The sequence below is a fragment of the Bidens hawaiensis genome, unplaced genomic scaffold (assembly GCF_021521415.1).
Source record: "Bidens hawaiensis isolate Kalapana, Puna unplaced genomic scaffold, B.hawaiensis_p1.1 tig00000566_1, whole genome shotgun sequence".
Taxonomy (NCBI): Eukaryota; Viridiplantae; Streptophyta; class Magnoliopsida; order Asterales; family Asteraceae; genus Bidens; species Bidens hawaiensis.
This window is the reverse complement of record NW_027491035.1, coordinates 3388483-3400307: the sequence shown is the minus strand read 5'-3', so window position 1 is coordinate 3400307 and position 11825 is coordinate 3388483. Positions and strand designations below refer to the sequence as shown.

The 11825-nt window shown below is 35.5% G+C and overlaps 2 protein-coding genes across 2 annotated transcripts; one reads left to right on the top strand and one right to left on the bottom strand.

The window, feature by feature from the left end:
• Positions 1 to 357: 357 nt before the first annotated feature.
• On the bottom strand, positions 358 to 769 carry LOC143636159 (uncharacterized). Its single transcript, XM_077103824.1, has 2 exons — positions 636 to 769; positions 358 to 535 (listed from the first exon to the last, which is right to left on the bottom strand). Exons 1-2 carry the CDS (start codon positions 767 to 769, stop codon positions 358 to 360), a joined length of 312 nt encoding a protein of 103 aa, XP_076959939.1.
• Positions 770 to 1665: 896 nt separating this feature from the next.
• On the top strand, positions 1666 to 10425 carry LOC143636318 (putative serine/threonine-protein kinase At1g09600). Its single transcript, XM_077103949.1, has 8 exons — positions 1666 to 2074; positions 3436 to 3720; positions 5632 to 5949; positions 7091 to 7318; positions 7411 to 7511; positions 7627 to 7741; positions 8639 to 9034; positions 9881 to 10425. Exons 1-8 carry the CDS (start codon positions 1676 to 1678, stop codon positions 10073 to 10075), a joined length of 2037 nt encoding a protein of 678 aa, XP_076960064.1. The 5' UTR covers positions 1666 to 1675; the 3' UTR covers positions 10076 to 10425.
• Positions 10426 to 11825: the final 1400 nt, after the last annotated feature.

Sequence of the window (11825 nt, the reverse complement as noted above, 5' to 3'; positions counted from 1 at the left end):
TCCTTTGACTGAAAGTCAAAGGTCATTTTCAAGTTTCACCGTGTGTACAAAGTTTTCATCGAGGTTAATGAACCTTTCACGAGCACCCGTCATATGGTTACAACATGCTGAATCAAGGAACCAAATTCCTTATCGTTGCTCTTCATTTGCTTCTGCATGTGTCAACTTTAGCAAGTCTTCCCCTTCATCAAACTTGGCATGATTCACTAGCTTGTCACCTAGGTTGCATTCATAGGCATAGTGACCGAGTTAATGACATCGATAGCATTCCACAAGTGACTTGTCAAAATCTGGTCTTGATCTTCCTCTGCCACGTCCTCGACCTCTACTTAGATACCCTCTTCCTCGTCCACGGCCTCATCCACCACCAGATGTTTCAAGCTCAGTCTTTAATACTTGATCATCAGGCAGTTTTTGAGATAGCTTATGTTCATGAACAAGAAGAGAGCTTTGAAGTTCGTCGACCGATAATTCATCAGTATTCTTACACTCCTCAATAGAACACACTACGAAATTATAATTCTCAGTGAGGGATCTGAGAATTTTCTCTACCACATTAACATTTGTCATGTCTTCTCCAAAATTCCTCATGTCGTTAGCAACAACCATGACCCAACCAAAGTATTCAGTTATACCTTCTTATTCCCTCATCAAAAGGGTTAAAATCTCCGGGGAGTCTCTGAAGTTGTGCTCTTTTCACCCTAGCATTCCCTTGATACTTATTCTTCATGGCATCCCATATCTCATTCGCCGTATCTTTCTTAGTCATCGTCTTCAGAATTTGCTTGTCAATTGATTGAAACAAGTAATTCTTGGCCTTTAGATCCTTCAATCGCAACGTCTGTAGGTTAGTTCGTTGCGTGGTTGGACATGTTCTCCTTCACCGAGTTCAGAGAAACCTTCAGGACAAATGGAGATTGAAACCTGCGTGTTCTTCAGCCATGGAAACTTGTCTCACTCGTCTCTCTCACCCAGAAGTTGCGCTCTGATACCCGGTTGTAAAGGAGGTATCACTAATTCACTCACAAATTCTGATGTTTCATTCATAAAATAACATGCTATAAATAGCTACAAAATAAAAGAAATAGACTCTAAACGTGCACCACTATTACTCCATGATTTCCCACAAACCAGGATAAACATGAGACACTATTCAACCCTAACTACCATGCAAACAATACAGAAATAAACGTGCAAATGCGGACTTAAACACACTTAGGCCAGGCCTATTATTCTACTGGATCAAACTAAACATGCAGATAAATTAAACTCAACACAGGTAAGGCGTCCGAATCAATGCCCTGCCCTATGTGAAAACATTGCTTTAATATAAACACTCACACAAACACCACCTCACTCTCGTATAAAACAATAAAATAATAATAATAATAATAATAATAATAATAATAATAATAAAGTTTTTCCGATCTTTGACCCGTTGACTTTGCCGAATCTTCCCATAATTTGTTTCAGTTTATAAGTTTTTAAGAAATCTTTGGATGTGGGTATCCGTATTTGGATCCCAATTTCACATCCACTGTGTGTAATTCTTCAATTTGCAATTAGGGATCTTGAATCGGTATTTGGGAAATTAGGGTTCAAGACTTTTGATCTTAATTTCAAAACCATCGTCTGTAATTTTTCAATAATGTATCTGGGAATTAATTGAACAGTTATGGGTTGCATTTGCTCAAAAGGGGTTTCAGCAAATGAGTATGTCGAGAAAGAATCAAAGAGATCTTCAAAACGGTTTCTTGGAAGGGATGATGTGGCAGTGGAGGTTGATAATGGCGTCACTGCTAGGCTTATTTCAGAGGGGAATGCGGACACTGGATCTAGCTTAGTGCAGCCATTGTGGGATGAGGATCAGAGGAATCACGAGCAGCGGCCGGTGAAAGTTGAGAGTAACCGCAACGGTCTGGCCCCGGAAATGTGTAGAGTGTTTAGTGCGGCTAATGGAGTTGATGGTGCGCAAGAGGCGGCTGGGTGGCCAGCTTGGTTGACGGCTGTGGCGGGCGAAGCCATTAAAGGCTGGTTGCCACGTAGGGCGGACTCGTTTGAGAAGTTAGATAAGGTTTGATAATCTTATTTATGAATTATGATATACTTGTTTTTTGTTGATAATACTGCGTGGTTTTCTTTTCTTTGACAATCTTATTTATGGGTAATTGTACTTCATACTTGTAAATGCAAAAGAAGAAGTTAAAAAATAAGGTTGAGGTTTACCCTTATCCTACCCTCCACAGACCCTACCAGTAGCTTACTGGCTTATTAGTATGAATGGTATTATACTGGGTAGGTTTGTTTGTTGGAATTGATGATACTGTGTGATTATGTGGATGATTACAGATTGCATATAGTTTTAGATTTAAGCAGTTAGGCTTGTTGGATAGCAAAAAATGTTGAGAAACTATAATAGTAACAGACAACACTATTTTACTGCCACTATTTTTAGTACCTTTTGTTTTGTTGTTGCTATTGGTTCCTTACACCAAACTTTATGCTTTTTGGATACTATACCCTGCATGTCAAGAAAAGTTTTTGGAGCCGGGGATCTCAGTGGGAGCAACCTATCTGTCTCCTGGGATAGAGGAAAGGTTGCTACCCATCCTACCTTCCCCGGACTCTACCATATAGCTTTTGCTATGAGTGGGATTTTACTAGGTACGTTTGTTTGTTTTTTAGATTCTTTGGATGTTTATCTCTGTTAGAGCGGGTTTTACCGGGTATGTTTGTGATAGAAACCGGAAATCTTAAGTACTGAAGTTAAGATAATAGCCACATTCGAGATAGGCTTGATCTCCAATTACAAGGTTAAAGAACCCTAATTCTAATTAACATAAACATCCATACCTAATAAAACAAAGATAACCCTATTAATACTAAACCTAATTGACGGTTCTAGAACATAACTGCCCCAGTAATTTCTGCTTAAACTGTTCCCGCTTGTTTGGTAACATGGGTTTAGGCGGGAATATATTCTAAGGGACCAGGTATGTATCAGTTTATATTCTTTGGGATGCTAAATGTGATTTGAATGAGATTTTACTGGGTGTGTTTGTTTGTTTTCTTGTTTTTTTAGATTCTTTAGGATGTTTAATTGTGTTTTGAGTGGGATGTACTAGGCACGGTTGTTTATTTATTTATTTATTTTTATTCTTTGGGATGTTTAACTATGTGTTTTGAAAGTGGTCATGTGAGATTGAAAGTGATTGTGTAGATATAATGATAAAAGAGGACACTTTTGCAAGAAACGTTTTGTGAAATAGGAGTAGAAGTCATCAAATCAGACTAAAAAGTTGGAAACCGGTAAATAGCTAATCTAGTTTTGTTGCAGCGTGTATCGTATGCATATTTTGTGTATCCAATTCCAAATATATGAACCTTTAGATACACACTCTTGTATGTATATGTTACATATGGGATTCGATGCAGATTGGGCAGGGGACTTATAGCAGCGTGTACAGAGCTCGTGATCTTGAAACTGGAAATATTGTTGCGTTAAAGAAAGTGCGGTTTGCTAAAATGGATCCCGAAAGTGTTCGTTTTATGGCAAGAGAAATCATTGTTCTTCGTCGGTTAGATCATCCAAATGTTATGAAGCTTGAAGGTCTATTAACATCTCGGGTTTCGGGTAACTTGTATCTTGTGTTCGAGTACATGGATCATGATCTTGCTGGTCTTGCAGCTTCACCTATGGTTAAGTTTACTGAACCGCAGGTAAATGTTAATTATTGCTATATTTATTGTATCCATGTGTGTATGCGATTTTATGCATGTGTATCTCGTATGATTCATACCTTGTAACGCTGTTTATTGCATTAATCCTAAATCTGTTTTGCTTGTAACGCTTCAAACGAATGAATTCTTATCGTATTTGAATTAATATATATGATACGAATATGATTTTAACTTATATATAGCAGGTTGTTTTGATGTTTCTTTTTAGTCTTTAGAACCTTTCAAATGAAACTTAGATTGATATATTTATGTTGTTATATTTATTTATGTTTGTTGTTAAAAAAGTTTCTACAACTAATTAGTTAATTATTACTTATACATAACTATAGAGTATGTATAATATATTATAAAATAAATAAGTTAAATTAAATGATTGAAATATATATTCTTCACTTATATGCTATTATGTTACATAAAAATGTTTAATTTACATGTTGGAGCAAAAATTATTTGAGTTACTTCATATAATAACTGCTATATGTAACGTAAGAAGTTGTATTAGCTTATGTAATACAGATTGTTGTAAATTTTTCTTTAGTACCTTTCCAATGAACCTAAGATTGATATATGATGTTTTATATCTTTATTATATTCGCAAGGTTAGAAAGATATGCATTACATGTTGAATAAAGGATATATTAAATAGTTTGTAATGGGGATATAGGAATTATAAACGATATTTTGAGATAATGGAGATTTAGGTTTTATATCCAATAATATAAATGCGTTTATACACTTTATTTTGTAAATATAACAATCAAAACTAATATCTAAAATAAGGTAAGGAAGGATGAACTGATTGCAGAGGAAAATAAGAAAACGATTGGATAAAAAGCGGGAAAAACAATTTAAGTGTCCTTGAATTGTGCCACGTGGCACCACATTTACTTATTTTCTAAGTATAAAGAATTGGGATTGTTATACGCCCTGCTTGCGGTGCGCGCATATAATGTATATATGTGAGAACCCTCAGACGCCCGGCTTGCGGTGCGCGCATATAATGTATATATGTGTGAACCCTCGGGTGGGCAAAAGTAAAATTGCACTAATTTTGACGTTATTTTACTAATCTCGTGAAAATAACGTTAAAAGTGGCGGAAGGTTAATCAGGCATCATGTGGTGGCGTTGATAGCCGAAAGACAAGGGCACATGCACCGATCAGCCGGTGTCCCGATGATTGAGTGCTATGTGCCTTATGTCCAAGGCTTGATGCAAAACTACTATCGAGCCGGGGGTCTCACCGGAAGCAGCCTCTCTATCCCTATGGGATAGAGGTAAGGCTGTCTACATCTTACCCTCCTCAGACCCTACCATAGCATTGCTATTGGTGGGATATACTGAGTACGATGATGATGATGATGTGAGAACCCTCAGGTGGGCAAAAGTGAAATTGCACTAATTTTGATGTTATTTTACTAATCTCGTGAAAATAACGTTTGGCGGAAGGTTAATCAGGCATCATGTGGTGGCGTTGATAACCGAAAGACAAGGGTACATGCACCAATCGGCGGTGTCCCGATGGTTGAGTGTTATGTGCCTTATGTCCAAGGCTTGATGCAAAACTACTATCGAGCCGAGGGTCTCACCGGAAGTAGCCTCTCTATTCCTAAAGGGTAGAGGTAAGGCTGTCTACATCTTACCCTCCTCAGACCCTACCATAGCTTTGCTATTGGTGGGATATACTGAGTACGATGATGATGATTAATTATACATTACCCTAGAGGAATTATAAATTATAAAATAATCAAATTAAGCTAAGTGATTGAAATATATATTCTTTAGTTATGTCTCATTAAGTGAAGTAAAAATATTTAATAATGTACCTTTAGGAGCAAAAAACATTTAGTGCAATCTTATTCTAATAAAGATTATATGTATTTAAAATGCAGATTAAATGTTATTTGCAACAATTACTTTGTGGATTAGCACATTGCCATACACGTGGAGTCCTGCATCGTGACATCAAGGGGTCAAATCTCTTGATTGACAACAATGGGAACCTTAAAATTGGTGATTTTGGGCTGGCCACCATTTTCAACAGCAGTCAAAGACAGCCTTTGACAAGTCGCGTGGTTACTTTATGGTATCGACCGCCCGAGCTTTTGCTAGGTTCTACTGATTATGGTGTAGCTGTTGACTTATGGAGTGCTGGTTGCATTCTTGCTGAGTTATTTGCTGGCAAACCTATAATGCCTGGAAGAACAGAGGTATTCTGTTTCTGATTATATTAATATTTAGGGTTACGTAATTAGTTTTATACTAGCTGCTAGGGGTGTAAACATGAGCCCGGCTCGTCTCGGATCTTTTTGAGCTCTATTTTAAAGCTCAAGCTTGGCTCATGAAAGGTTTTTTAAGCTCGGGGTCGGCTAAGACTCGGCTCATTTATTGTTTAGTGTTTAATTAATATACATTTACAAATAGTTGTTTAATAATTTTATTTATAGCTTTTATATATAGCATGATATATATGTATCTTTATCATAGTTTTATGCATATTAGTAATCGTAAATCGTAATATGACGATATATTTAAATATTTGAAATAAAATTGTAAATAATAAGCTTGGCAGTGAGGTCTAGCTCAATAAGTGAAGCTCAGGCTTGGGCTCCGGCTAGTTTATTAAACAAGCTTTTTTTTAGGCTCGGGCTTGTTAAAGCTCAGCTCAATTTGGAGCTTTTTGCGAGTTGATTTTGGTAGCTCACAAGCAGCTTGGCTCATTTACACTCCTACTGGCTGCAACAAAAGTAGTTCTCTTTGAGTAAAAAAAATGGGCCTAATTACCTTTTTTTTTGTAACTAGGGGTGTGAATTTGTGACATGGCACAAAGCTAACATGACATATTTGGGTTTGGGTTTAGTCTAAACAGGTTCACGTTAATTTCAGGTCAAACACGCAAACACATTTAGATAAATGGTCGTGCTCCTGTTGGTCTGGCGGGTTCATGAGTTGGTTTGTTTAATCTGTTTATTTTTTATAATTTTAAAAATTATATGTTTATGTCAATAACTTAAATTGAGTGGTTATTTTATGGCAAAATAAGCATTGAGTTTTATCATTTAGACATTAGTCTACATACATTTATATGTTTTCTTGTAAATATGTAGTCTTGGAGCATTAAAATGAAAAAAATAAGTATTCGGCTTAAACGGGTCGTGCTCGTGTCAGCCAGCTAAAACTCGTGTCATATTCGGGTTCATCATCATGTGTCTGACACAATTTTTGTGTTCGGTTTCGTGTTGGTTAGATTTTCCAGCTCACAAACACAACCCTATTACAGAAGAATGTCTTTTTGTTCACTTATGTATCAGTTTCTTAATTTTTCAGATTACATTTTAATATAATTCACAGGTGGAACAGCTACATAAAATCTTTAAACTTTGCGGTTCACCATCTGAAGAATATTGGAGAAAATCAAGGTTACCTCATGCTACAATATTCAAACCACAACAACCTTACAAGCGCTGTGTGTCCGACACGTTTAAAGATTTCCCACCATCCGCTTTGGCACTTCTGGATTCTCTTCTAGCGTTCGAACCCAACAACCGTGGATCTTCATCTGCTGCACTACAAAGTGAGGTACACTTGTATCCTTAATTTAATAATCTTTACAATGTCATGTTTGTGGGGCCCACGGCCCACCTACTTGATACTTTGAATTTGAAATACAGTTCTTCACAACAAAGCCGTTTCCTTGCCATCCTTCAACTTTGCCCAAGTACCCGCCGAGTAAGGAGTATGATGCTAAATTACGGGACGATGAAATAAGACGGTAATGTTTATTATTTTGTTTTTAGTGTTTTTACAGTATGCGGGTGTATTATAATGATATAATCTTTAATAAGACAGTAATATTTATTCTTTTTTATTTGTTATTACGATAACAGGAATAAAGCGGATGCCGGGAAAGGACGTGGAGTGGAACCATCAAGAAAAGGCACACGAGAATCTAGAGCTCAACCGGATCCTGATGCTAATGCTGAGTTGCACGCGTCCATAAAGGTAATTAAGCTTTTTTTTATTGAAGTTGATCCGGATTGTCTCAGTAAAAGTCGAGCTCAAATTGGAGCTAAATCAATAAACGAGCCCGGGCTTGAAATTTATATATAAGCTTTACTTAGGCGCGAGTCCGCGACCTAATAAGCTTATTAGTAGTATAACATTTATAATTTTTATTCGATATAATAAATATATGATTATATAATTATGAAAAAAGTAACCAGATTATATGTATTAGGATATATAAAATTATAATCATAAATATGTATAAGATTGTTTGTATATGTGGGGAGAGGTTTATTAAAAAACACTAAATTATTCTGAGCACAAAAAGAACAAAGCTAAATCGTTTATTTATTTATTTTATAAATAGTTCATAATTTTATAATGTTTTACTTCTTACATATAAACGTATATTTTATGTACATAAAAAAACCATTAAATTAATATGAATAGACGTTTTATATTCTCTAATCGTTAGCTTCACATGTGTAGGTAATATAACCTGCACATGATTTGCACATGTGTAGGTTCAATAAATAAACGAAATTTATACAAATTTTGTTTTTTAATTTCAGGAGAGATGAGTAAACATTGCATTTCAACCATTTTCTTGCACTTAAAAAAATTAAGATTTAAAAAACTAATGATCTATTTATAATTTATATGTATTTCTAAATTACTTAATCAAAATTAATGATAGATGAGCTAACCTTAAAATTTAGACAAACGAGCCATGCTCGAGCTCTCTTAAGTTGAACGAGCCGAGTTCAAGCTTAACAAACGGCTCAGCTCGTTTTACACCTAATTTTAAATGTGCTGAAATCGAGTAAACAGTTTGGGAAACCAAAAGAGATTTTGAAGTGAAATCCAATAATCATTATGTTTGATGTGTTATAGAAACGGCTAGAACAACAAAATCCCAAAATTAGTAGCGAGAAATTCACCCACGAAGAAGATGGCGGTTCAGGGTTTCCTATCGAACCTTCCAGAGGCTCATTAAACAATGGCAACTACAACACTCGGTTAAAACAACCCAAAAAATCAGATGAACCGCATAGCGGGCCCGATTCATCCCACCACTACAAACATCGTGGGGCCCAATTGTCACGGTTCTCAAACTCGTTAGCTTGGCATGGTAGTTCACGGTTGGACCATAGCAAAGGTACTAGTGCACATTGGCCCGAAGATCGCTCAAATGGAAAATATCATCAATTAAACGATACCGAGTCATCTCACCTTATGTTGGACGACCCGAATTCTTCTTATAAGAAGCATGAGCATGTACCCGGAAAGGTATTTAATTTTTATAAGGATTTATTATTATTGCGTGGTCCAAGTATTATGATGTTTCATATGAGTTACAAGTAAAATTACGTATTTACCTCTCGTTTTTGCGTTATTTAAAGACTTTTTACTCGCCTTTCTCTTTGTTAACAATACTAATAGTTCTATATTATACTATTGTCACGTGGTTGAAGTAATTATTAGATTTCATACGACTTACGAGTAAAATTATATTTACCCTCGTTTGTTCATTTATGTTCAAGTTCATTCGTTTACATTCATTCGCTTGTGTTCGTTAGTTTACGTTTGCTAGTATATTCATTTAAGCTTTTTTAGATCTATTTCAATTTTGTCTAGTTTTAGTAACCTTTTGGGCTCAATACATTGTTTTTATTTAATTAAGCGGTTTTAGCTCAATTATGATCGTTCCTTTATGTTATGTTATTTTCGTTCGTTAACCGTTCCTATTGCTAATGAACAAACATAAACGAGCATGGACATGCTCATTATCTTGACAAACGAACACAGACGAGAAAACCCTGTTCTTTTAATTTGTGCATGTCTGATCGTTTATTCGGCCAAAGTTTAATGAACAAACATGAACATGCTTTGTTCGTGCTCATTTGGTCTGTTCGTTCGTTTATGTTTGGTAACCGTTCATTTATATTGTTAACGAACGAGGTCACGGACATAAACACTACAAACACAGACATGCTTTGCTCGTGTTCGTTTGTTTGGTTGCTGATTCTCATGCTTTTAAATCACATAATTAGTTTTAAAACACACATACAAACATCAAACAATATACAAAAAGAAAGTAGTTAAAAGTTAACCTTGTATGTGTTATGATTACAGGGTTTTGCTCAAAAGAAAAACCGGATCCACTATTCGGGCCCATTAGTCCCGCCAGGTGGCAATATGGATGAAATGCTTAAAGAGCACGAAAGACAAATTCAACACGCGGTCCGTAAAGCGCGTCTTGACAAAACCAAGACCAAAAAGGGCTATGCCGACAATGGTCAAAGGGAATCGTTACTTCGTTACGGGTGAAACTATAGATGAATATATCGAATCGTTAAACATCATTATTATGATCAACCAACAGTGACCCGCGAAGAAGAAGATCGAGCGGTCGAGATCCTAAAACTGGTTTCTAAATCGCTCGGGATGTTTTGTTCTCTTTTTTTAAGGATTGAGGGGGTTTTAAACTTGTACAGGTTTTTAGTTTTGGTTTAAATAATTTTAATGTAAAAGGGCGAAAATATATATCTTAGGGAAAACTTTGGTGATGAGTTTTGATTATGGTAACGTCACACATAACACAAGGATTCATGTAATATCTTATTTTTATGAGTGGCAACATGCCCCAAATGAGAACAATTACAGGCTGATTTATCTTTTTTTATAAAGGCAAATTTCTTTTTTACTTCTCGGGACTTGAAACTAGAACCGTCATATGTTTATAGACTTTGTTTGTGTCAGAGGGCCATCAACTTAGAGATTTTATCTTAGCTCAAGAATTCTGAAAATATAATTGGCTTGGCTTAATATAGGTTACTATTTAATGTGTGTATGATGCGTTTGTAAATACATTTTTTGTTCAATATTTTTATAAATAGTTATAGGATGTCAAATGAAGATTATAAAACTAGGATGAGCTCAGTGTTGAACTGGTATCGATCCTGAATTCCTTAAAACTTGGTAGTGGTACCCAAAAATGCTTGGGTTGTTACCGGTACGGTAGAGGTTGAAAATGGGTTGGGTTGGGTCGAACGGGTCATGGGTTGAAATGAGCCATGGGTCAATTAAAAAAAAGGTTGTTTTGGTTTGGGTCAGAACAGGGTTCAGTTTTTTTTTTTTTTTTTTTTTTTTTGAACGAGGATGAAGGCGGAAAAATTTCAGTTTTTTATTTATATTTTTTTATTTTAATTTATATTTTAAGTTAAGTTTTTTTGAGGGGTTCTATTAAAATAAAAAAACCTTCAAAAAATATTCAAAAATAATAATAAAAAAATCATAAAACAAAATATAAGTCATAAATGAAAAAGTAAAAACACTAAAATGTTTCATCCATTGACCTTATTTCATAAAAAAAACAACGAGAATCGAACCGAAACCGAAAAAATCGATGAAAATGAAATAAAAATCCAAAACCGAACCAAATCAATTGAAATTGAAAAAATCAATCAAAACGAAACTAAAAAGAATTCAAACCGAACAAAAACGAAACTGAAAAACGGACAAAAACGAGTCCGGAATCGACTGAAAAGAATTAAAAGAAACCAAACCCCAACCCGTCCTATGTGAAAACTCGTGTTGGCTTGAAACCTGAACCGAACCAGGTCCAATCTGAAACCTGTTTCATGCCGAAACCTGTCTTGTACGAAAACCCGTTCCGATCTGAAACCTGCCACATTTCCTTAGAACACTCACCCACATTGACCAATTTCTTTAAACTTGTCGACCCATTTTGACCCGAAAATTACAAAATGAAATTTCAAATGACTCATTTTGATCTATTTATTTAAAATCTTTTACCCAAACCAATTCATTTAATTTTGATTAATTTTTTTTTCCATTTCATTATAATTTACTATAAAACGATTACAATAGAGTGACAGGAAAACGGGCAACAAGCTGCGCCGCAACCCCCTTTTGAATAGTAAAGCCAATCCTGCTAAAAACGAAGTTTTGGGACCTAGAAGCTGAAGAGGTTCCTTGTACGACGTGCTGAACCCTACTCAAAATTTCACAGCCTCTGGGGCCAGGAAACCAAATGTATCAAAGGCAAATGGTAGAA